At 33.6% G+C, this 22,867-nt stretch overlaps 3 protein-coding genes and 1 pseudogene across 7 annotated transcripts; all 4 read left to right on the top strand.

Moving 5' to 3' along the window:
- Positions 1-1,064: 1,064 nt before the first annotated feature.
- Positions 1,065-2,797, top strand: LOC126659708 (uncharacterized). Its single transcript, XM_050353045.2, has 6 exons — positions 1,065-1,171; positions 1,267-1,324; positions 1,432-1,539; positions 1,863-1,961; positions 2,135-2,260; positions 2,485-2,797. Exons 1-6 carry the CDS (start codon positions 1,139-1,141, stop codon positions 2,622-2,624), a joined length of 564 nt encoding a protein of 187 aa, XP_050209002.1. The 5' UTR covers positions 1,065-1,138; the 3' UTR covers positions 2,625-2,797.
- A 3,871-nt stretch (positions 2,798-6,668) lies between these two features.
- LOC126660186 (putative disease resistance protein RGA3) lies at positions 6,669-12,853 on the top strand (annotated as a pseudogene).
- Positions 12,467-18,272, top strand: LOC126660187 (cytosolic endo-beta-N-acetylglucosaminidase 1-like). Its single transcript, XM_050353532.2, has 14 exons — positions 12,467-12,984; positions 13,693-13,830; positions 14,116-14,225; positions 14,310-14,421; positions 14,507-14,614; positions 15,186-15,298; positions 15,644-15,725; positions 15,845-15,925; positions 16,182-16,237; positions 16,355-16,490; positions 16,738-17,038; positions 17,215-17,646; positions 17,788-17,897; positions 17,987-18,272. Exons 1-14 carry the CDS (start codon positions 12,598-12,600, stop codon positions 18,113-18,115), a joined length of 2,295 nt encoding a protein of 764 aa, XP_050209489.1. The 5' UTR covers positions 12,467-12,597; the 3' UTR covers positions 18,116-18,272.
- Positions 18,273-18,759: 487 nt separating this feature from the next.
- LOC126660188 (RNA-directed DNA methylation 4-like) lies at positions 18,760-22,850 on the top strand. Of its 5 annotated transcripts, XR_007635264.1 has the most exons (11): positions 18,761-18,963; positions 19,082-19,171; positions 19,972-20,063; positions 20,258-20,329; positions 20,435-20,476; positions 21,103-21,254; positions 21,336-21,523; positions 21,876-21,957; positions 22,073-22,155; positions 22,240-22,547; positions 22,666-22,850. XR_007635264.1 is itself a non-coding variant. In XM_050353533.1 (10 exons), the coding sequence occupies exons 1-10, from the start codon at positions 18,879-18,881 to the stop codon at positions 22,488-22,490; spliced, it is 1,137 nt and encodes a 378-aa protein (XP_050209490.1). In that variant the 5' UTR covers positions 18,761-18,878; the 3' UTR covers positions 22,491-22,850. The 5 variants fall into 5 exon arrangements, 4 of the variants coding, with proteins under 4 accessions (XP_050209494.1, XP_050209490.1, XP_050209492.1 ...); XM_050353533.1 differs by having other exon boundaries at positions 22,240-22,850; XM_050353535.1 differs by having other exon boundaries at positions 19,978-20,063; positions 22,240-22,850.
- Positions 22,851-22,867: the final 17 nt, after the last annotated feature.

Genomic DNA, 22,867 nt, shown 5'->3' on the forward strand with positions numbered 1-22,867 from the left:
AAATAATATTTTTTATTTTAAAGATTAATTAAATCTTAAATTATACAATAAAACGAGTTTAAATGTAAGGACTCAATTTAAGAGTTAATTGATCTAAAAATAAATATTGTTGTTCCTAATTAATATTAAAAAAAATAGTACAGTCCTCAATTGATTAAAAAAGTTAAAATTTTAGTTAATTTGTCCTTAATTGATTAAGAAAGTTAAAGTTTTACTTATGGGTTTTGCTATTCGCCGCCCCTTTTTACTTAGCACCGCACAGGCGAAAGACATTTTTACCCTTTTAGCAAAATTTCAAAAAAAAAGTTCTCTCAACTCATTCGAACACACTCGAACAACTACGTAAAAAGTCGAGTAAAATGACGGATAACGAGTATAATTCGTCGGGAAACGAGTACCGACAGTCGGAAACAATATGTTCCGGCTTTTTCGAAATAAAAAATAATTTTTAATTTTTTTTTTCTGTTTTTCCGGCGTCCCCTCCGCCTGAAAAGGGGACGTCCGGCGTCCACTCCAGAGGAGAGGACGCCGGAAAGCGGCGTCCTCTCCTCTGGAGAGGACGTGGATTTCCCACGTCGTCTCCTGAAGAGGGGACGAACGACGTCCTCTCTTCAGGAGAGGACGTGGAAAATCCACGTCCTCTCCAGAGGAGGGGACGTGGATTTCCCACGTCCTCTCCTGAGGAGGGGACGAACGACGTCCCCTCTTCAGGAGAGGACGTGGGAAATCCACGTCCTCTCCAGAGGAGGGGACGCCGCTTTCCGGCGTCCACTCCTCTGGAGGGGACGTGAAATGTAAACGTCCCTCCTTAAAAAAATTTAAAAAAATTATTTATTTCGAGTTTTTTTAAAAAAATATATTTATCGGGGGTTGTTTCCGAACGTCGATACTCGTTATCCGATGAATTGTACTCGTTGTTCGTCATTTTAATCGATTTTTTACGTATTTGTTCGAATGTATTCGAATGAGTTGAGAGAACTTTTTTTTCAAAATTTTGCTAAAAGGGCAGAAATGTCTTTTGCCTGTGCGGTGGTAAGTAAAACCGGGCGGTGTTTAGCAATCCAGTTTATTTTTTAGCTCACACTCGTCTCCACCATCTCTGCAACAAGAGAATCCAAATAAATTCAGTCTACTCAACATGATCCGCAATTTAGCAGCTCAATTTTACACTGTAATTATCTCATCTACTCACTCCTTAATCCATTTTTAAATCTCTCACTTATTTTTAATTTCTTCTAATTATTATCTTATTTTTACAATTTGCAGTATCTATCAAGAATCAAATCACCATCCCGCAATTTCTTGGTTTCCAATAAGCCAAAGGGTATCTCATTCTCTCGAAAGATTAAATTTTTTTATCCGGGTTTTGTTTAATTTGTGATTTTGTTTGATTAATAAGTCTGATTAATTGGGATTTGAATAACTTTGTAGATGAGCTTACTATTGAAGAAGATGCTGAGAGAAAAATTGGATGGTTGTTGAAATTCTTTTTTGCTGGAACTGCTGTTTTTGTGGGCTCTCAGTTTTTTCCTTATATGGGTAATCTTTCACTTTGATTGTTTTCTGTTAAGTTTTGGATTTTTTTTTTGTCTATAGATAGAATCTAATTACGTTAGTTGTTAGCGGGGTTAACAGGAATTAATTAAGTTTTAGATTTTAGATTTGAGTTAGGTAGCACGGACACGGACACGGCGAAACTGTGTTATTTTTAAGTTTCTTATGTGAAAATGAAGTTTTGGGTCCGAAATGTCAAGTGTCCGACAAGTTTCTGAAACGGAACAGGATGATTGAATGAAGTTTCCGTGCTATATTGATTTTAAAGAACTGTTAAATAATGTAGTTTCTTTTTGTTTAAATTGCAGGAGATAATTTGGTTCAGCAGTCTATTTCACTATTGCAAGTTAAAGATCCCTTCTTTAAAAGAACTGGTGCTTCGAGACTAACCAGTTTTGCTGTCAATGGTATTCATTGTAGCTGTAATCAATTAGATTCATTAGTATAAGAGTGTTGTTTGTGTGCTGAGTTAGTGACACAAAATGTTACCTTTTTATGATTAAGTTGTAATTATCTGAATCATATATTGAACTGTTGTCAAAATTCTCGTATGTAAGTTTTGCATTATCTTTGTTTCTAGATGAAAAAAGAATGAAAGTTGTGGAATTGGGTGGAGCTCAAGAATTGGTAAGCATGTTGGAGGCTGCCGCGGATGAAAAAACTCAGGTAGCAGCTCTAAAGGCTCTTGCTGCTCTTTCACAATCCGGTAAGTTTTATGTCTGCTTTCTGTTATTTGTGCCAAATATCCGTTATGGAATATGTTATTACGGCTCTACATGAATGCAACTTGAGAACGTGTAATAAGATTGAAGTGTGTATGAGGTTTCCGAATCTTAAACCTAAAGACAAGTTGTTTGGTGTTTCACTGGACGTTGGTTAGCTCTGAATTTAAATTTTGATTTTTGTTGCTAATTCCTATATATACTGCAGATGAGGCTGTAGGAGCTTTACATCATGCCGGGGCTGTCTCTGTCATTAAGGCTACCCCTGATTCCCTTGAAGAAGCAGAAATCAAGAATTACAAATCTAGCTTGCTCAAGAGATTCCAAGAACTGAGATATGATAGTTGATTTTCACTGGCAACTAAGGTACGACCCTTACCATTTTGGGTCGGAAATACAGTTAGGTCAAACAGTTATTGGTATTGTAAAATTAACTCCAAATTTATTTAGGAAGTTTTTTGTTCAATGTATTAGAAAGAACCTCAAATTTTGCATCATAAAGTTAGTTTTTTTTAAACAAATTTTTATCTAAATTTTCCCCTTCCCGTTATCTTGCACTTTGCCTCGATGAAGGAACTTACTCTCTAATATAATCGATGTTTGCTCAAATGTTTTGTGATTGATCACATTAACATTTTGTTGAAGCTTTATGTTCACCCTCTTTGAAACTAATGCTAATCCTGTTCCATTTATTGTGTGTGACTGTTCTTGAGCGGAATAGGGCGAGTTCATAACAGTACTGTAAATACATCTTGTTGCCTTCTTTTGAGTCAAAGTGTTGCTGGAAGAACTTTCATATTTAGTGCAGCTTAAAGAAAATACATTGATATTGTTCCGAGTTAGGTTGAATTGTCATAATACCATATTTTCTGTCAGCATCTTAACCGTAAATCGTATTTACTTTGTCTATTAATTTGGTGCACTAGTTCTTAACATTTTGTCGCACATTTTTTATAGTTTGATTGTCATTCATGTTTTCTGATTAATTTAAGATTGGAATTTTGAAGTTGATTGGTGCTGATATTAAGGATTTGCCAAATTCAATTGGCAAATTGAAACATTTGAGACATCTTGATATCTCATATACTGAAATCAAACTGTTTCCTAAATCTTTCACCAAGCTTCACAATTTGCAAACTCTGATGCTAGAGGGGTGTATGCTTTATTTTTTGTAAAAACATTGTCGTTTTTGGCCATGTGAACGACCAAAACGACGTCATATAAGACATTTAGACTATATATGTCACGTGATGAAAAGTTGGGACATATAGTGCCACGTTTTCTAGATTATGAAAGGTGATGATATATGGTAAAAATAATCCTAGAAACAATCATATAGATAAATATTGCATCATATAAAATTCATGTAAAATAGACTAAAGTCATTCTAGGTTCGATTCCGAACAGTTAAAGAACAGTGCATTTGGTTGATGGTTTTACATTTGCATGAGCAACTCTTGTTTCGACGATTCTTAATTCATGTTCAATTTCAATAAAGGTGATGAAACTGCAGCTTGTTATTCTAATGTGCTAGCTGCGATTCGTGCTGTGTTATCAAAGGATTGAGAAGATAGAATCAACCATATTTATAGAAAAGCAAATTTTGCAGCGGATCATTTGACTTTTTTAAATGATGATAATGTCATTAGGTTTATTAATCACGATACTCCTCTTAGTAGTTTAGTTCCTTAGATCATTCACGACATGCAGGAAATTTCTTATGGCCGAAAGGTTCAGATTAAGCGATAGTTAAGGCGTTTGCCTCTCCTATCAAAAAAACTATATCAATAATAACAGTTAATTAGATCGCACCAAACAATCATTATGCATCAACAACAGCTAACAACTATTAGTTATCAGTAACAGCCGAATTAAACAAACTCTAAATGCACTTAAGAATTGAGCAAAGAGCCATTTAGATTCGTTACTTGTAGTACAATTCGTATAAGTCAAACTTGGTTTATTTAATAAGTTAGTCCATAAACTTTCAAAATAAGATCAATCTCATTCATTTGTGTATTTTAAAAACGCGTGAAAACACAACTACAAAGATAGTAAACACAAATGTGTTAAAATTGATATAAAATACAAACAGATTGGAATTGATATGAGATATAAAAAGTTCAGATATTAAAATTGTTGATTTTAAAAAGTTAGATACTACTAGTATAATTTTTTCAACATAATATATATCACTCACATTTCAACCTTCATTAGCTAGCAAGTAGCAAGCAACAAGTTGACATTTCTCTTAAAAAGAAAAAAATAAATATAAATATACTGACAAAATTAAAAATATATGTTAGGTAGTTGAATATAGGATGTTTGTAATCGGCCTTTGGGAATTAATAAAATGTATCACAAAGTAAACGAATACTAACTTAAACTTCCTCAATTAGCATTTAAATAATGATTCCAAGGGATGGTATATATCTCACTTTCTTATATATTTTAAACTATTTAACAGTTATTGGCAAATAGTTTCCTTATCTCCCACTTTTTTTAGCAAATAAACTATTTAAGAGTTGTATATTTTTTATAATAAATCTTTGCTGTTACATGTACAATGGCACATATATAAATATCAATACGCGCCGTTGACATTATTAGCTCAATACGAACACAGCTCATTTATTAATTGTGTCAATACGAACACGGCATATAAATTAAATTAGTTATGCATGTCAACCCATATAACCCAACTAATCCATTGGGTCGATTATAGATCATAAAAATACGACACATTTAATTTAGGGCTTTTTATATAAAATACTGTTTTTTCTCCAACATTTACTTTTTTACCATCCCTTCTAAATCTTTACATTTCATACCAACTTTTTTTTCTTTTATACTACTTTTTGAAAACAACTTTACTTTTTAGATTAACTCCCATTTTTCAACATTTTTTTTCATCATTTTTGATTTTTTTTTTCACCATTATATTCCTGCATTTAATATTTTTCACATATTTTAATTTTAATTTTTTTTAATTTTTTTAATTTTTTTGATTTTTTTTGGATTTTGACTTTTTTTTACTGTTAATGTTTTTCGCCAGTTTTAATATCAACATGAAATCAACACGAAATCAACATATGTAATAAACTAACTAATTTAAATTTTTCAATCTTCTTTTACACTAATTTTTATTTTTTTAATATTTTTTCAATTTCTTTTATTTTATTTCACATATAATGTGTTCTTTTTCGTTAATGATAAAATCAACTAAATATTAACATAATATCAACACAATACCAACATAAGATCAACATTATAACATTGCATATCATTATTTTCTTCTTCACCAATACTAAAATCAACAAAATATCAACCGAAAATCAACACAATGTCAACACTGTAAAATTACAATAATTCAACTTCATTATTTGTCTTCTTCCCCGATACTATCATATCATTATCTAGTCTCAATTTAATTTAATTTAATTTTTTAGTTTGTTTCACAGACAATATTATCTTTTTTGCCAAAGTTAAAATAAAAAAAAACGGTTGATATCAACATAATATCAACACAAAATCAACATAAAATCTACAACACTGTGACATTACAATAATTCAGCAATCAATCATCATCAACAAATCGTTCTGCAGAATATAAAAAAACGCAGAAACACAAGAAAAATGCAGAAATAACAGAATTTTATTCCATAAAATCGCAAAATTATTCTACATAACATGAAATGAGTATTAAATTCTTTAAAGATACTCTTTATACATGTTTAATGGTGAAAAAACAGTAAAAAATTAACAAATTACAGATCTGAAAATGAAAAAATTAACAAAAAATTCCAGATCTGAAATCAAAACGATAAAAGAAAGATGACAGCGAGACGAAGAAGGAACGGCGGAACGACGGAGGTGGAAAATGGAAGAGAAACGATGAAAATGGAACGACGGAGGCGGATTGGTGTGAAGAACAAAAGGTGAGTTGAGAGAGAGAAATGAGAGAGAAATTTGAGGAGAGAGAAAATTATTTGGTTTATGAGGTTCTGACTTTAGAGCAGTATATATATGATCCGTAAAAAAGTAATAATCTTCAGCGTTCATGGTAGTTTTCATATTGAAAATTGTGACCCGTATAAAAGTTATATTTTTACAAAAGATATATGTTTATGTAAAAAGCCCTTTAATTTAATTATTATAAATGGATCGAATATGAATCATACCAACATGATACATTCAATTCATTTATTTAAATCAGTCGAATATGGGTAACACTAACACAATATGACACAAAATAATATATTTTAAGTCTTATCAAATATGGATAACACCAACGCGACATGACACAATTTAGTTCATTCATTTTTTAAATCGGTCAAATATTCATCCTTTACTCATTTATTTAGCCGATTCAAATATGAATATCACCAACACGATACAAACACGTTTCAAGCCTATTTTGGCATCCCTACATAAGTGGCTTCTATAGGTAGTTAAAACTCAAAAAAAAAACACACAAAGAAATGGCTGAAATTGTGCTTAGTTTTGTAGTGGAGGAAGCAATTTGTAGGGTGATTTCACTTATAACAGAAGAAATTAAAATAGCATGGGGTCTTAGGGAAGAACTTAGTGAACTTCAAGAGTCATTAAACATGATCCGTGATGTGTTGCAAGATGCACAAGAGCAACAAATCACAAACATGAGTGTTAGGTTTTGGCTAAACAAGTTTAAAGATGTAGCCTATCAAGTTGGAGATGTTCTTGATGAGGCTGCCTATGAACTTCTTCGTCGGCAAGTCGAGATCGATAACTTGGGTGGTAAGGTATGTAAATTGTATTTGACCACCTGATTAGATTCTACTTCAGTCGATCTATATTCTCTATTGTAAGAGTTCGGAGTAATAGAATTTGAAATTGGCCTTTAATCATTGAAAAATATCTTGCCTTTTTGAAAAATCTTGCCTTTAATCATTGAAAATATTTTGCCTTTTTGTAAGCCGTAAAAACCGACCGAGACCAAACCGAATCGACAAATTTGGTTCGCTTTGGTTTAAGATTGTAAAGAAATTTTGGTTGGTCGGTTCGGTTTTGAGTATAAATATTTTTAGGCAGTTTACAATATAAATCAAACCGAAAACCAAACCAAAATGAAGCAAACCGACTGGTTCAATTTTCAAAAAAAGAAAAAATTTAATTTGGTTCGGTTTGAATCAATTTCACGCACCTATATACGGCTTAAACTTTTAAAATTATCAATTTTAGCCTATTTTTTAATTTTTTGTTTCAATTTCAGTCATTTGTTTAAATCGAAATGGAAAAAAGGTTTTAATATGTCTTTCATATTTGGAATTTTTGATGATAGAAAGATAAATTTGAATAATATGAAGCAATATGAAGGGTATATTTGAACTTTTTTCTACTCTAATTTGAACAAATGACTACAATTAAAACTGAAAATTTAAAATGACTTAAAATTGATGATTTTAAAAGTTTAAGCTGTAAACGAAAAAAGTAAAAGAAAATGGTGTGTTTTTGGATGTTAAGCCTTTATTAATAATAAATATATGCATTATTCACTTTGTAATAAAGAGTATTGACTGATAAACATATTAACGTCAGATTATAATTTCTAAGATCTATTGATTTTTAAAGAACACTAAGAATTAGACATTTAATGTTGATTAAAAGAAATTTTGAATTTGAGGAAAAAAGAGAAAATGCTCTTTATTGAAATTTTTTAAATCAAAAAACTTCCTTTTAAAGTTTTAAGGCTGAAAATAATGAAATTTTAATTTTATACCGGAAAAAAAAATTCTAGACGAAATTAATAAAATTAATTAAAAAACTTAAAATGTAATTTTGAAGGACTAAAATAACATAACATTGTTGCTACTGCTAGTAGCTTGTAGCTAGTAGTTGATATCAATTACTTTAGCAGGTGTTACATGCAGTTTGCTGCCCTAGCGTTTACACCGTTTGAGCTATAGTTCATTGGTATTTCCCGGAAGACATTCTAATTATGAGTTCGGTTTATTTTCTTACAGTTTTCATTATCAGAAATATCTAGGAAGACAACATTTCATATAAAAATGGGACACAAGGTTAAGAGTGTGAACCAATCTCTTGAGAGCATTAAGAATGAAGCCTTGAGTTTTGGACTTAAAGTCATGTCTGTAGACAGACAAATCAGTTTGAAACATGTCACAGATTCAATAATTGATCATCCAATAGTAGGAAGGGATTCCTATGTCACTGAAATACTCAGCCTGTTGGCTACCTCATGTGATCAAAACCTCACAATTGTTCCTATAGTAGGCATGGCTGGGCTTGGAAAAACAGCAATAGCTAAACTGGTGTGTCAAGAAGCTGTTGCTAGAAAGCTTTTTGATGTCAAAATGTGGGTTTGTGTTTCGAATCACTTCGATGATCAGAAGATTCTAGGAGAAATGTTGCAGACGTTGAGCGAAAATGCCGGAGGGATAACTAATAAAGACGCGATATTTCAACATCTCGAGGAAGTAAGAAGTTCCTTCTTGTGCTCGACGATATGTGGAGTCGGGATTATGAAGTATGGAATTGTTTGACAAGACGTCTGGCGGATGTTAGCACGAGTAATGGGAATGTTGTTGTTGTTACAACCCGTAGCGAAGAAGTAGCAACAATGACTATGCCTCAAAATATGCGAAAACCTGATCTCCTGTCCGACGATGAATGCTGGTCTATTATCAAAGAAAGAGTTTGTGGTATGCAAAGAGGAGTGCAACTTAGTGCAGAGCTAGAGGTGATTGGGAAAGAGATAGCAGAGAAGTGCAGAGGTATACCGCTAGTTGCGAGAGTTCTAGGTGGAACTATGGGCCGCGACATTGGGATAAAACAATGGTTATCAATTAAGAATGAAAGCGTTTTGAATGCCTCAGGAAATGAGATTAGCATCGATGCTGTCCTAAGATCAAGTTTCAATCGTTTGCCTTTTTATTTGAAACCATGCTTTGCATATTGTTCCATTTTTCGCATAAGTAGTTCGATTTTTAAAGAAGAGTTGGTTCAGCTTTGGATGGCTGAAGGGCTTCTTGGATCGGACGAGGACCGTGATGATGTCGAAGAGAAAGGTAACAGGTATTTTAATGAATTGCTTGTTGATTCATTTTTTCAGGATGTGGTGAGGGATGAATATGGGAATATCACAAGTGTCAAGATGCATGATCTAGTGCATGAGCTTGCATTGTCTATTACAAAGTTTGAGACATCGACTTCAGAGACTTGTTTAACTAACGGGCGCGAAAAATCTCATATTCGTCATGTAAACCTCGTTTCTGATGGGAACCGAGCTCTAGCGCGATCTTATCCGGAACGTAACGCTAAGACTCTGCATTCTCTGTTCATAATGGATGTTGGCCTTTACAAATCATGGAAGTTCAAAAGCTTGAGAATTTTAAAGCTGGTTGGTGCTGATATTAAGGATTTGCCAAGTTCAATTGGCAAACTGAAACATTTGAGACATCTTGATGTCTCAGATACTGAAATCAAACTGTTGCCTAAATCTTTCAGCAAGCTTTACAATTTGCAAACTATGGTGCTAAAGGGTTGCAAATTACTTGAAAAGCTTCCTCACAATTTTACAAATTTGTTGAGCTTGAGACATCTTTATTTTTCTTATGAGAACCAAATGCCGGCTGAAGTTGGGCGTCTAGTTCATCTTCGAACACTTCCCCTTTTCGTTGTCGGTCCTAATCTGGGAGGTAGCATCCAAGAATTAGAGTGCTTGAAGGAACTAAGAGGAGAATTAGCAATAACAAATCTTGAAAATGTGAGAGACAGAATGGAAGCTGAGAAAGCAAACCTGCATGAGAAAATTAAAATATACGCGTTGCGGTTTAGATGGACTCCAAGAAGAGAGAGCGGCAGCAGCAATGATGCAGATGTGTTGGAAGGTCTGCAGCCCCACGCCGAGATAAAAAGCTTAGAGATAAATAATTATTCGGGTGAAAAACTCCCATCATGGTTGTTTAGGATGATAAAAAATTGTGATTATGATGGTAATTCTTTTTCATCCAACAACTTAGTGAAGCTGAAACTGAAAGGTTGCAATAGATGTCAACTCCCCACACTTGGACTTCTTCCGCATCTTCGGTACCTTCTCATAGCTGCAATGAATAGTGTCAAATGTCTCGGAAACGATCTTTTTGGTAGCAATGGTGGATGCTCGAGTAGCAGCGAAAGGAGAATTCTGTTTCCAGCATTAAAATCATTTGGAATACTAGTGATGGATTGTTTATCAGAATGGGAGGTACCTACGGACACAGTTGTATTTCCTTGCCTTGAAATCTTGTCGATAATGCACTGTCCTCAGCTGAAAAATATCCCAATCATTCATTTCTCTTCGCTCGTCAAATTGGCAATCCATAACTGTAAAAATCTCTTTCACTTGCCATTTGATGAAGAACATCCTTTACCATCTCTTGAATCTGTAGAGATAATAAATTGTTTCGGTTTGGTAGTCATCGGAAGCATACAAGGCCTTACTTGTCTTCGAAGATTATGGATCCAAGATTGTTCCAATTTACATTTTCTTCCAGCAGGATTACAATCCTGCAGATCCCTGCAAGGCTTGTACTTGTCGAATTGCTACAGTCTGACATCAGATCTTCATGAACTACGCGAACTGCCTTCTCTTGTTAACTTAGCAATATTCGAATGTCCATCCGTGAGAATTTTCCAGGGAGATATTTGCTACGACCTCAATCAATTGAAGGTATTAGGATTCGGTCCTGCGTCTCAAGATTTGAGTTCAATCAAACACCTCGGAAGTCTTACTACTCTACGCATAAAAGGTCGCGGTGAAGACTACTCATTGCCTGATCAACTTCAATACCTGACTACACTCAGGGATTTATACATCACCAACTACCATTTTTTGACAGTTTTGCCAGAATGGTTCGGAAAATTTTCTTCGCTTGAGCACCTTAATGTATCAGACTGTTGGTTATTGGGACGTTTACCGACAGCTTCAACCGTGCAACGTCTCTCCAGATTACGGAGGCTGGTGATTTCTGAATGTCCAGTTCTTAGCAAAAATTGCACAAAGAGAAGTGGCTCTGAATGGTTAAAAATCTCTCATGTTCCTGAAATCATTATCAACAAAGTCAATGTGCAAACAAATGTGAGTTTTGTTTCTTCAATCTCAAGTAATCTCTTGAATTTTTCCAGTTCTTGTGATAAAGAATCTGATAGTACCTAACCTTTTTCTTTCTTACTTCAATTTTGTAGGTCTCCTAAATTTTTGTTTATGACAGTTTGCTGTCCAGCGCTTATACCATTTGAGCTACAGCTCGGTGGCAGGTCTCCTAAAATTATAACAGAGCAGGAATAGAAATTTGAGTATGCAGTTGGTTTTATTTGCTGTTCAGCTTTAGTTTGACTGATCATCTACTCCTCAGTACATTGATTTTATCATACAGTAAATAAATAAATACTCAAAATTATATTGAAAATCTATTAAAATCATTTTAGTTTCGATTCGGAACGGTTAAAGAACAGTGCATATAGTTGATGATTTTACATTTGCATGAACAACTCTTGTTTTGACAATTCTTGATTCATGTTTAATGTCAATGATTTCAAGATATCATTAGATTTTTTAACATTAATCAAAAATCAAAAATCAAAAATTAATCAATTTTTTTTAAGGCTTAACCCATTATTAGGTCTTTAAGTTTTAAACTATACGTCTTTTGATTAACCAGTCCCTAAATTAAAATTTGTCCCTTTTGGTCCTTAAACTCAAGAAAAACGTGCATCCAAGTCCTTCGATCTAGTTATATGGCATTTTCTTAACAAGCAACTCGCCATTTTGGAGCGTGAATCGCACAATCTTAACGGAATAACCGAAAGACACGTTTTTTATAAGATCGGAGACCAGAATAAGACAAAATTTTGTTCAGAAACCAATTAATCAAACGACGTATTATTTAAGGACCTAATAACGAGTTTATCCTTCTTTTAAAACTGCAATATTGTAAGTAATAAGAAAGACAAAAGCTGATATTTCACTGCAATTAGATCTTCTCATAAAAAAAAGGTGACGTCATGTGTTCTTTCTCTTCATCATCTTCATCGCCAAAATTACCATTATCTGCTGAGTTTTAAATTAATAAATTGCAGTGCATTTTTTTTTATATATTTTTATACATAGATTGTACTATTTGTAGAACTTTTTTATTTTATATATATCAATTAAATATAACTTCTAATCATTCAATCCATTTTATACGTTAAACTGCCTGCATAAAGTTGTAATCTTTCTCTAAAATTTCTTTAAATTTTCAAAAAGATCCAATCTTTTTTTTCTCTTACACTCGGTCTTATGTCTCATACAAATGAAAAATCCTCAAGCGTTGACTTTGCCCCATTTGATCCATTACAGCCATCAAAACCAATCTCATACCCAATCAAAACTCTTGAAGAGCTTCACTCTAGAGCTTACTTTGAATCTTTTCACTGCCCATTTAATAAAGCTTCTGTTTTGCTTCCATTTTCAGCTGTTGAGTTGCCTCACAGGCCTAGACTGCTTGTTTGCCATGATTTGCAGGGTGGCTATGGTGATGATCAATGGGTTCAAGGAGGGTCCAATGGTGATGCTTATGCTATTTGGCATTGGCATTTGATTGATGTTTTTGTTTATTTCTCTCATTCTTTGGTTACTTTGCCTCCTCCTTGCTGGATTAATACTGCTCATAAACATGGTGTTAAGGTATGTTTTGTTTCTATCTTATTTGTTTGTTTGGTGTTTGCTATTATGTGTATCTAAAATGAGAGTTGATTTTGAGTTTAGATATTGAGTTGAGGAATTTGTGTAGTGGTTTGGTGGAAAAATATGAATTCTATTGGTGATCCTGAGGTAGGGGTGAGCATTCGGACAGTTCGGTTGGATGACTCCAATATCGGATTAACCGATTGACGGAATGCTCGAAACTAAACCAAACCGGCCGCAAAATTGAAAAACCGAACTGAATAAGTTGGTAATTTGGTCGATTCGGTTAAAACCAACAAAAATACAAGGAATAATTATAAGAAAATTAGAAATAGAAAATATTCGGTTTATTCGGCTGGTTCGGGTGATTTGAATAATCCAAATCTCAAACCGATAATGGAAAACTAAAATTTTAAAATCTTTAAACCAAACCGAATTAATCTAAATTTATCACCGAATTGAACCAACCGAAAGTCGGTTAATTTGGTCGGTCAGACATTTTGCTCCCCTATGCTGAGGTATTATTAATGTTTTTTACAACAACATCAATAGCCTTAATTCCAAGTTAATTGAGACTGGCTATATGGATTCTTTTTTTTTCTATTCAGTACGATTGATATCTATATAATATATGTATGTGAACAAAAATTATTTGATTTGAACTGGTTATTGCTAATAATGTTGTTTCTCATGCCAATTCAATGTAAGGTGTTGGGGACTTTCATCACAGAATGGGATGAAGGGAGACTTATTAGCAATAAATTGCTTGAAACAGAGGAGTCGGCTCGAATGTATGCGGAGCGGTTGTCCGAGCTCGCTGTTGCTTTGGGGTTTGATGGATGGCTGGTATGTATTTTTCTCTGATTGCATGATGTTCCTTTCAATTTATAGTTTATGGAGTCTTATCTATTGCACAAACTATAAGCAGTTAAGTAGCACAAACACTTCATCCAATCAACGTTTCTATATCGGAAACTTGACGTTTTGGACATAATACTTCATTTTCAACATAGAAAACCTTAAAATAACTCCGTTTCACCGCGTCCCTGTCCAAGTGTTTCGTCTTTCCGTATGTGTATATGTGTAGGTGCTACATATAAGCAGTTGTATTAAAGGCATAGTTGTTTGCAGATCAATATGGAGATTAAATTGGATGAGGAGCAAATTCCTAATTTGACGGAATTGGTCAGTCATCTAACCAAGACTATGCATTCCTCACTCCCTGGATCTTTAGTAATCTGGTGAGTTTTAAAAGTACCACATTTCACAAATATGAAGTATTCTGAAATCAAATAGGAAATTTCTTGATAGCTGCTGGTTTGCAGGTATGATGCTATTACGATCCATGGAAAACTCGATTGGCAGGACCAACTAAATGAAAAAAATAAACCGTTCTTTGATGTTTGTGATGGCATATTTGTAAACTATACATGGAAGGTACTGGCTTATCATTGTCTTCCATCTTATATTAATTTATCTGTTCCATATTTCTTGTATGCCAGTTTATGAATGTGCTGTGCAGAAAAACTATCCGGCTATATCAGCTGCTGTTGCTGGTAATAGAAAGTTTGATGTCTACATGGGAGTAGATGTATTTGGAAGGAATACTTATGGCGGTGGACAATGGAATGTATGTGCCATTTCAATCATATTTACTCAATAATTTTTATGTAATTTTGGATTTTATAATCATCACATGATTATTCATGCATGTCTTGTTCGCAATGCAAATGGAAGTACATTGCAATTACAGGATAGTATCAACCATAATTATCTTTGAGTAAAGGGTCATCTTGATCCTTGAACAGTTAAACTTATCGACCAGGTTCATATAAGCTGAACTTAATTTATTTTGACAACTTAATTCATCATTCAGACCAATTATATCCGTTCTTGTGTTTTCAGAGCACATGAAAAACAATTGTGGAGATATTTTTGTTAAACATTTTATATTAATTTCAACATGTTTGTATTTTTTTGTTTAATATCTCACGTTAATTCTAATATATTTGTGTTTAATATCTATAATGTTGCTTTCCACGCACTCTGACTATATAAGAGTGGATGTAATCAGACCGGAATGACCATTTGCTCATTTTTTCGTCTTCTCCACTCTCATATTTATGCTTGCTTAGATGCGAAACTTGATTTGTTTTCGCCTCTTACTCATTTAATGAACTTTAGAACTTTGTCGAGAACAGACAAATGTTGCACTTGATGTGTGCAAGGAGGATGATGTTTCTGCTGCAATATTTGCACCTGGATGGGTCTATGAGACTAAGCAGCCTCCTGATTTTCAAACTGCTCAAAATAAGTAATTCATTTTCTATCTGTCTAACTTACTAAAGATAACTCATTTTTAATTTTTTTCGTAACCTGAGAACTTGGAAGCAGTGAAATGCTAGAGATCTATGTTGCACGAAAACTTCTCGAGTTCAGTGTTTTGTTTAAGAAACGCTTCTGAAACTCGGGAACTTTATAACTATTAAAGTTTGATAGTAAAAGAACATCCTTTCACCGTTTTCCATATTGGTATTTTCCCTTTCAAGGGTTTTGTTTCCGTGCTACATAGCTTGAGATCTAATAAAGAATTTAAACTATTTAGTTGTTAAACCTGAAAGTGGTTTGTTTCGAAATGACCAAATTGGCATTTTTGCAGGTGGTGGAGCCTTGTAGAGAAATCATGGGGAAGAGTAAAATTATATCCCGATACACTACCATTCTACTCAAATTTTGACCAAGTTTGTTCCGTTATTTGTCATCAATAGATATTCAAATTTTCTTTTCTTCTCTGGTTGATGTTATAGCAATTTATCAATTTCTAGGACCAAGAACTCACTAAATCATTTAATTAATACAGGGCCACGGTTCTCATGTTTCTGTTGAAGGAAGGCAAGTCTCAAATACTCCTTGGAATAACATTTCTTCCCAAGGTTTTCAGGTGTGCACAAATTGAGTTAAACTTTTGTGCGGTTATTGAACTATATGCCTTTTATAAAACGATTACCATCATTTCCTTTCATCAAAGGTAGGTTACTATAACAATTCATGTTAAAAATTGTTTATGTGGCAACAAAATTGTATGGTTAGCAAACGTGTCTGTTTGGTGGTTATGTAGGAAGATTTAATTTATCAAGCCATAAAAATAAGCAAGGTTATTATAATAATGTTGCTCATTTTCTGTGCGTTTTTGGCAGCCCTTTCTTGAATTTAAAAGCAACCCATCTCCGGACACCATTCAAGTTCATGTAGAGTAAGTCTGCGACTGCGACTTTGTTTTGCAGTTTTTCATAGTACTAATCTCATCTGTTGTAGTTATGAATAAAATAATACACCAATCTGAATCAAACATATATCTGCAAAATTTTAGTTTTAAGGAAGCATCTTATGGTGGAGGAGCAAATATTACATTTAAAGGAACTCTGAAAGCTCACAATGATTTCACGACAAGGCTCTTTCAAGGAAAGTTGCTTCTTGGCGAATCACCTCTCTACCTGACATATTCTGTAAGCTATATCTTTAGTTTTTATGTATATGTTGCTCAAAAACTTATCAAGCCTCACATTTCGGGCTTTCACTTCCGTTTCTGGAAACTCTCTGCAACTCAGGAACTTTATATTTATAACATATTCCTGTGAAATATATTGTTTCCTGTTTCCGCATTTTTTTCGTTTCCATGCAACTTACGATTTTATAAACTGTTATCCTGACATTTTTACTTGCATACAAATTAACGATCTAAACAATTACCAGGTGAAATTAGAAGGGGATTCTCAGCTTGGTCTAGCTCTTTACTTCTCTTCCAATCTAAATGAAACAACATCTGTACTTATTGCGCCCATCAGGGCAAACCAAATTTCAAACAACTTTAATAAAGTGATCATGCCACGTAGAGTTAACGGGCCAGAAGCGGTTTCAGGATGGGTAATTCTAGAGAGTAGCATTGAAATGAATGGATACACATTGACAGAAATCCATGCTCTATGCTACAAGCCAAATCCTGAACATGGAAAACTCAGATCAGAATCATGGACAGACCTGCATAGAGCGTATGGTGGGTACTTTCTCATCTTGTAAGTTTAAATTATCAAGTAACACCATTAATATGAATTTAACAGTATAGTTTTGCCCAGTTTTGTAAAATTACAATAAAATATATATCACTTTATATTTTTACCCACCTCCGCCGTTGATCAGCATGCGCATATGATGGATTTGATGATATTTCAGGTTCAAGTCCATCAGAATATTTAGCACTTCTTGGGGATATCAAAATCAGGAATTCCGAAGCGAGCTTGGTGTTTCCTCCTTCAAGCTCATGGCTGGTTGAGGGTCAGTATATCAAGTGGAGTTCAGATTCTCAGGGTTCTAAGACACTGAGTGTTAAAATAAATTGGAAGTTGAAAGACGCAAGTAAAATTCAATTTTCCAAGTATAATATTTACGTCGAAAAGCTAGCAAAAAATGGCGGTGGCAATTCTGATGGAAGAGTAGAAGGCATTCAGGAGTACATTGGAGTAGCATATGTTGATGCGTATTATGTTTCTGACATTTCCGTTCCATCGAGTACTTGTAGTGTCAAATTCATTATTCAGATGTGTGGTGTAGATGGTGCTTGTCAGAAACTTGACGACTCTCCATTCCTGCAAATTAATGTTGAAGGTCAGTGATTTCTTGCTTCTTTCATGTCTCGTAGACTCGTAGTTTAATGGTGAAGCCATTATGTCTGAATACGAGAGTTTCAGGTCCGAACTTGCCCTTATAATAGAAGGAGCTTCTTATCTCCAAAATCCGTGATAACAGATTCTGATGAAAATGAAATAGCTATTCCCATCGACACATTTTCGTTGAAGACATATCGGACCGACATAAATCCAGCGAGATCAAGATCAATAAAGCACAAGAATTGTAAGGTAATTATGTGATTCTGATTACTTGTTAAATTTTTCAGATTGGAAAAGATTATGATACTCAAATTGGTCCATTTAATTTGTTCATGCAGCACTTGATTGTTGAGTTGGTGCAAAGAGTTGGGAAAATGGAGAGGCAGATGATCTTAAAACAAAGAGGTTTAAGTTTGTTGTTAGTGATGTCTTTGGTTCTGCTTGGCATGATCTATTATGGGTTCTAAATCACAATGTTGTACTTATAATCAAGATTGTTGGAGGAAAAATGTTATTTAAGGGGAAAATGTATTTGTAATCAAGATTCAAAATTGAGGGATTATTGCTATACTAATAAAACTATTAATGTTTACACAATAATATATCATTGTTCCGGAGTTTTAATTCAGCATTTTTTATGAGAAAATTACTCGATGTTTAGAATCGTAAAACTATAGTTTGTAATTGTATAATACGGTAAAATTTGTGATTTAATTGTATTTATATATAGTATAATTTCTTTTAGAAAAAAGATTCAGTCTTATCTTGAAAATGAAAAGTAAAATGCATATTTGACTCCTTACACTTCTCCATTTTTTAACATTAAAAATTTATATATTTATCAATGTTAAATTTATATACTTTTAATTTTATAGACATTATATCCTTCCGTTAAGGAATGTAGTATGTTTACTTCACATGCTAGTGCGACTGAGATAATACTTTAATCCATTTTATTTCTTTAACTTTATTAATATTTCAATATCTACAAAATTAAAAGTATAAAGACTTAATATTGTAAAATAGAAGTGAATGGACCTATTAACGAAAATAGGTTAAGTTTAGGGACTAAAAGACGTATTATGCCAAATAAAAATGGGCCAGTCGGGGAGAATTAAACCAAAATCAGCAACGTGAATCCGTAGCTAAAAAGACTGACAAATACACGACGACGGCTACCAAGCAAAAAATTAAAAAAAAAAAACCCAGTGAAGCTTAATTCCGCCGCTAATGGCGTTTATCAGTGAAGAAACCTCAAAGCCAGTGGTTGTAAGAGTTAAACGCAAATCATCACATTCAAAACTCGACGCTTTCTGTAACTTTTTTTTTGTTTTTCATTTCAAGATTTCTTAAACTGTTAAGTATTTTTATTGCCTACTTTAAAGTTCCATTTTATTTTTAATTGTTTTTGCTGTTTTTTGATATGATTTCAGGGCTTGAAATTAATGAGCGGCCGTTGAAGAGACGAGTTCCTGATTTTGACAAGTTGTCACTTGATGATAATTATTCATGTCATGAACAAGGTTTAAAGAACTGAACATTACTTTTTTTTTTTTGGTTTATATTTTTTAAAAATGTTGTATTGCACGTAAAAACTGGTTAATTTCTAGCTTTAGTATGCTCATTTGGATAAGTTTGAGCAAAATAAAGTGATTCTGTTAAGTCCGTGTCTTGGTAGCACGAACACGGAGAAGCGGGACACTTGGACACGGACGCGGCGAAACGGTGTTATTTTAAGGTTTTTTTATGTTAAACAAGAAGTTTCGTGTCCGAAACGCCAACTGTCCGACACGTTTCTGAAACAAAAAACGTTAATTGAATGAAGTGTTTGTGGTACCTAAGTTGGTGTTTGTATGTTTTATTGTAATTATAACTAGTTATTGAAATGTTGGACTTTTTATGATCTCAAATGTTGGATATATTTAGCAAAATTAAGTGATTCCTGTTAGTTGGTGTTTTGTTTATTATAATCTTAATTAGTTATCTATATTTTTAACTGGTTATGATCCTTTTCTTTTTTGGGTAAGCGTAAGTCCCTTTAGGATGATAATCTAGCTTGCAATGGCTGAAATGTCGATTCCGGTTCTAAATCTGTATTTTTGAAAGTTTTCACATTCTAAAAGAAGTTCAATTGAGAGTTTGTTTCCCAAACTCGGAAATTGAGTAAATGAAGCTTATGCGTGTTATAGGTGATAATGCATGGCTCTATTTGCATTGATTATGTAAAATAAAATTTCCTGTTTTTTATATGTAAGTTGTAATGTGATCATCTTTCTTTCTAAGCTAATGGGCTGTTCTTTTTCCCTTTTTTGTTGTATGATAGTGATAGAATCAAAGGCTAAGAGGGTACTGGTACATCATATTGAGACAGTTGGTAGCTCACAGACAACCCTCGATGTTGTGCAATCCTTTATGGTCAGTAATAGACAACTAATTCTAGTACTCATGTTGATTATATGCTGTGAAATGTTGTATAACAGATGGTTAGCCTGTCTGTATAATTATTAAACTTATGTGTCTAATAAGTTTTCTCTTTTGAGGAAATGCCTAATAAGTTAAGTTTTATGTTCTAGGTTCTTTGTTGTAAATGACTAGTTACTTATTTGCAGTATAATTCTGCTGGCGCAGTCACATATAAACCAGAAATTCAAGAACAGAAACAGATTATCAAAAGGGACACGGTAAACTCTCTTTCCCTGCCTGTACAAATAAATGAAGACTGCGTTCTATTTTCTATGTAGTTTTTGGTTCTAACACTATAACGAGTTCATGTGTTTTGTGTATAGAAACATGAGGAACTTTTATCAAAGGGCATAAGTGATCAACAGGTACGCTCAGAAATTTAGATGAATTGAGCTGACTAGCTAAAATTAAACTCGATAACTTAAACATTGCTTGTTAGATTTCTTTTTAAACTGGCCAGATTTTCTTTTTCTTTCCAATTCCTAATTTATTTCTTTGATGACAATTGTTCTTAGACAACTTATTTTAACAGCGTCCTTTGATAAACGATATATCTAATGTTTAGTCGTTCTCATGCAAAGGAAAAGACTTGAAATAACAGTATGTTAAAATTGAGCTGTTTGTGTGTATAATCATTAAAAATCATGATAGTTTTTGCATGTTTGACAAGTATGATCTTTCCAGAAAGCTGGTAGTTAATCTAGAAGTAATTTGAAAGATGGTGTTTTTGTTGATGAGTTTGGGGCGAACTTAGTAACCTTAGATCTACTATAGTTTAATAAATTTGACGGTCACTTGTTTATCCTACTATGCTGTTGTCATCATTCCAGATAGCGTTTCTCAATCCATGGTTCTTGACAAATAGTATGTATTGTCTGTGTAGTCTTAATGGTGGCATGATTGAGATCTTTCTCTTTTTCTTTTTCTGCATAACTATGCCGTACTTCCTCGCTTCCAATTCCTTTTATCCGGCCCCTTCCCACTGTATTAGGTATTGGCACAAAATGCTCGTTTTGAACAAATATGGAGGAGACGTAGAGGAAGCAAACCAACATTGGATGATAAACTGCATGGCATGTGCCATTTTTATGATGTGGTTCGTGTTCATGATGAGGAAGGATCTGATGCTGTGCAAGAGGAGGAGTAAGTTGTCATCATGGAAATTAATGTCTCTTATATGTTAAACTCATTGAAAGTAATTCCATCATTAACATTCAATTGCAGAACTATGTCGTTGGAGGATCAGAGAATTCTTGATAGACATTTGCCTATACCTAGAGACTGTATACCAAGTGCCATTGCAGAGATTGAATCTGATATTTACGCTTATATGTCTGAGCAAGGCTATGAGTTTGTGCCTAGATCAGTTGCAGATATTGAAACAGACATGCACCGGTACTTATGCAAACAAGGTTGAGTTGTTTTCGTGATTCAATTGATGGATGTCATTGCTTAAATATTTTATAATTTGGATTTGGCAATTTTCTAGGTTTTCCATTTTAGGAGTGCTTACATATTTATTTGTTTTGGATCATTAAGAGTGCTTACATATTAAAAATTAAATTTGAGTACTAGGTGCTCTATTTTCTGGCAGTATCATTTTTGCGTTGAAATTGGTTAATATCATGTTTCTTGGGTCATTCTGCCGTTAGTTGCATCGGTCATCAAGGTTAACTATAACATTAACTCTTTCTCTTCTGCCATGTCTTTCTGTAAATTTTTTCTCCTGTTTAATGAATTCTCTTATCTCAACATGATATGCAGATGATTATGTCTATGACTACTACACTGTGAAGGACGGCATGGATATTGGTAAGGAAGATGCTGCAATAAGCTCATTCCCAGTGTAAGCATCACATCTTTCTTTATTTGGTTGCAACTTTAAGTTAATATTGTTATCCGCAAATGGGAAGCATATTAGTTTCTAGCCGTAATTCAAAGTTAATGTATTTTCACTTCAGGTTACAAGTGGAGGAGGAGGATGACGGCGACTTCTACAATGGTCCAGATCATGACTCGGAATATGATAGTGAAGATTCCAACGGTATTATATAGTTTCAAAGAGTTCTTCTCAAAATGTTTTTTTCTTTCTTTCTGATGTCTTTTTATTCACTCTGATGGACCTCAGTTGAAGCTCATCCACAAAATGATTATCCTGACGAAACTTCTGAGGAGAGTGCTTCATCTACTGAAGAAGAAGAAGAAGAAGAAGATTCTGCCAGCATTGGATCTAAAGAAGAACAAGAGAGCAATAACTCGTGCGATGTATCATCAGTCCAATCACCTGATGATGCATTCCGTGATAATGACGATGATAGTTTTGATTTTATGGATATCAACGAAGATTTGCGTGAGATGGATATAAACAAAGATTCATAAACAGACCGATGAGTTTCTTGGCGAATATTCTTCCTTGCAGTGATATTTCCGGAGCTGGTAAATCGACTTCTCCTACTTGTATGGATTCTATGCTATCTGGCAGTGCAATCCCATTTTTGCAGACATCACTTTCATGTTCTGGTTTAATCAGAGGCAGCCCTTGCTCGACTCACAGGAGTATATACAACAGGAGCTGAAAGGATTCTGTCTGAGATGAAACAAATTGAGGAGCAAAGAACATAAATTACTCATATGTATACTAGTTTTTAGCATTACACACATCCGAGTTATTTATTTGACTCGTTATTAATTGTTAATTTTACGATTATTTTTAAAATAATTAAGTTTTAATTTTCATAATCATTGTCAATTTTAAA

The sequence above is a fragment of the Mercurialis annua genome, linkage group LG8 (assembly GCF_937616625.2).
Source record: "Mercurialis annua linkage group LG8, ddMerAnnu1.2, whole genome shotgun sequence".
In the NCBI taxonomy this organism is placed as follows: domain Eukaryota; kingdom Viridiplantae; phylum Streptophyta; class Magnoliopsida; order Malpighiales; family Euphorbiaceae; genus Mercurialis; species Mercurialis annua.

What these genes read in the sequence shown, in the direction of transcription:
- LOC126659708 (XM_050353045.2), top strand. Translation starts at nt 1,139, where the DNA reads ATGATCCGCAATTTAGCAGCTCAATTTTACACT. An exon ending in GGTTTCCAATAAGCCAAAGG is followed by an intron (nt 1,325 to 1,431) that starts GTATCTCATTCT and finishes ATAACTTTGTAG; the next exon opens with ATGAGCTTACTATTGAAGAA. An exon ending in TGCTGCTCTTTCACAATCCG is followed by an intron (nt 2,261 to 2,484) that starts GTAAGTTTTATG and finishes TATATACTGCAG; the next exon opens with ATGAGGCTGTAGGAGCTTTA.
- LOC126660187 (XM_050353532.2), top strand. Translation starts at nt 12,598, where the DNA reads ATGTCTCATACAAATGAAAAATCCTCAAGCGTTGACTTTGCCCCATTT. An exon ending in TTTCTTCCCAAGGTTTTCAG is followed by an intron (nt 15,926 to 16,181) that starts GTGTGCACAAAT and finishes CGTTTTTGGCAG; the next exon opens with CCCTTTCTTGAATTTAAAAG. An exon ending in TAAAGCACAAGAATTGTAAG is followed by an intron (nt 17,898 to 17,986) that starts GTAATTATGTGA and finishes TTGTTCATGCAG; the next exon opens with CACTTGATTGTTGAGTTGGT.
- LOC126660188 (XM_050353533.1), top strand. Translation starts at nt 18,879, where the DNA reads ATGGCGTTTATCAGTGAAGAAACCTCAAAGCCAGTGGTTGTAAGAGTT. An exon ending in ATGTTGTGCAATCCTTTATG is followed by an intron (nt 20,064 to 20,257) that starts GTCAGTAATAGA and finishes ACTTATTTGCAG; the next exon opens with TATAATTCTGCTGGCGCAGT. An exon ending in AGATTATCAAAAGGGACACG is followed by an intron (nt 20,330 to 20,434) that starts GTAAACTCTCTT and finishes TTTTGTGTATAG; the next exon opens with AAACATGAGGAACTTTTATC.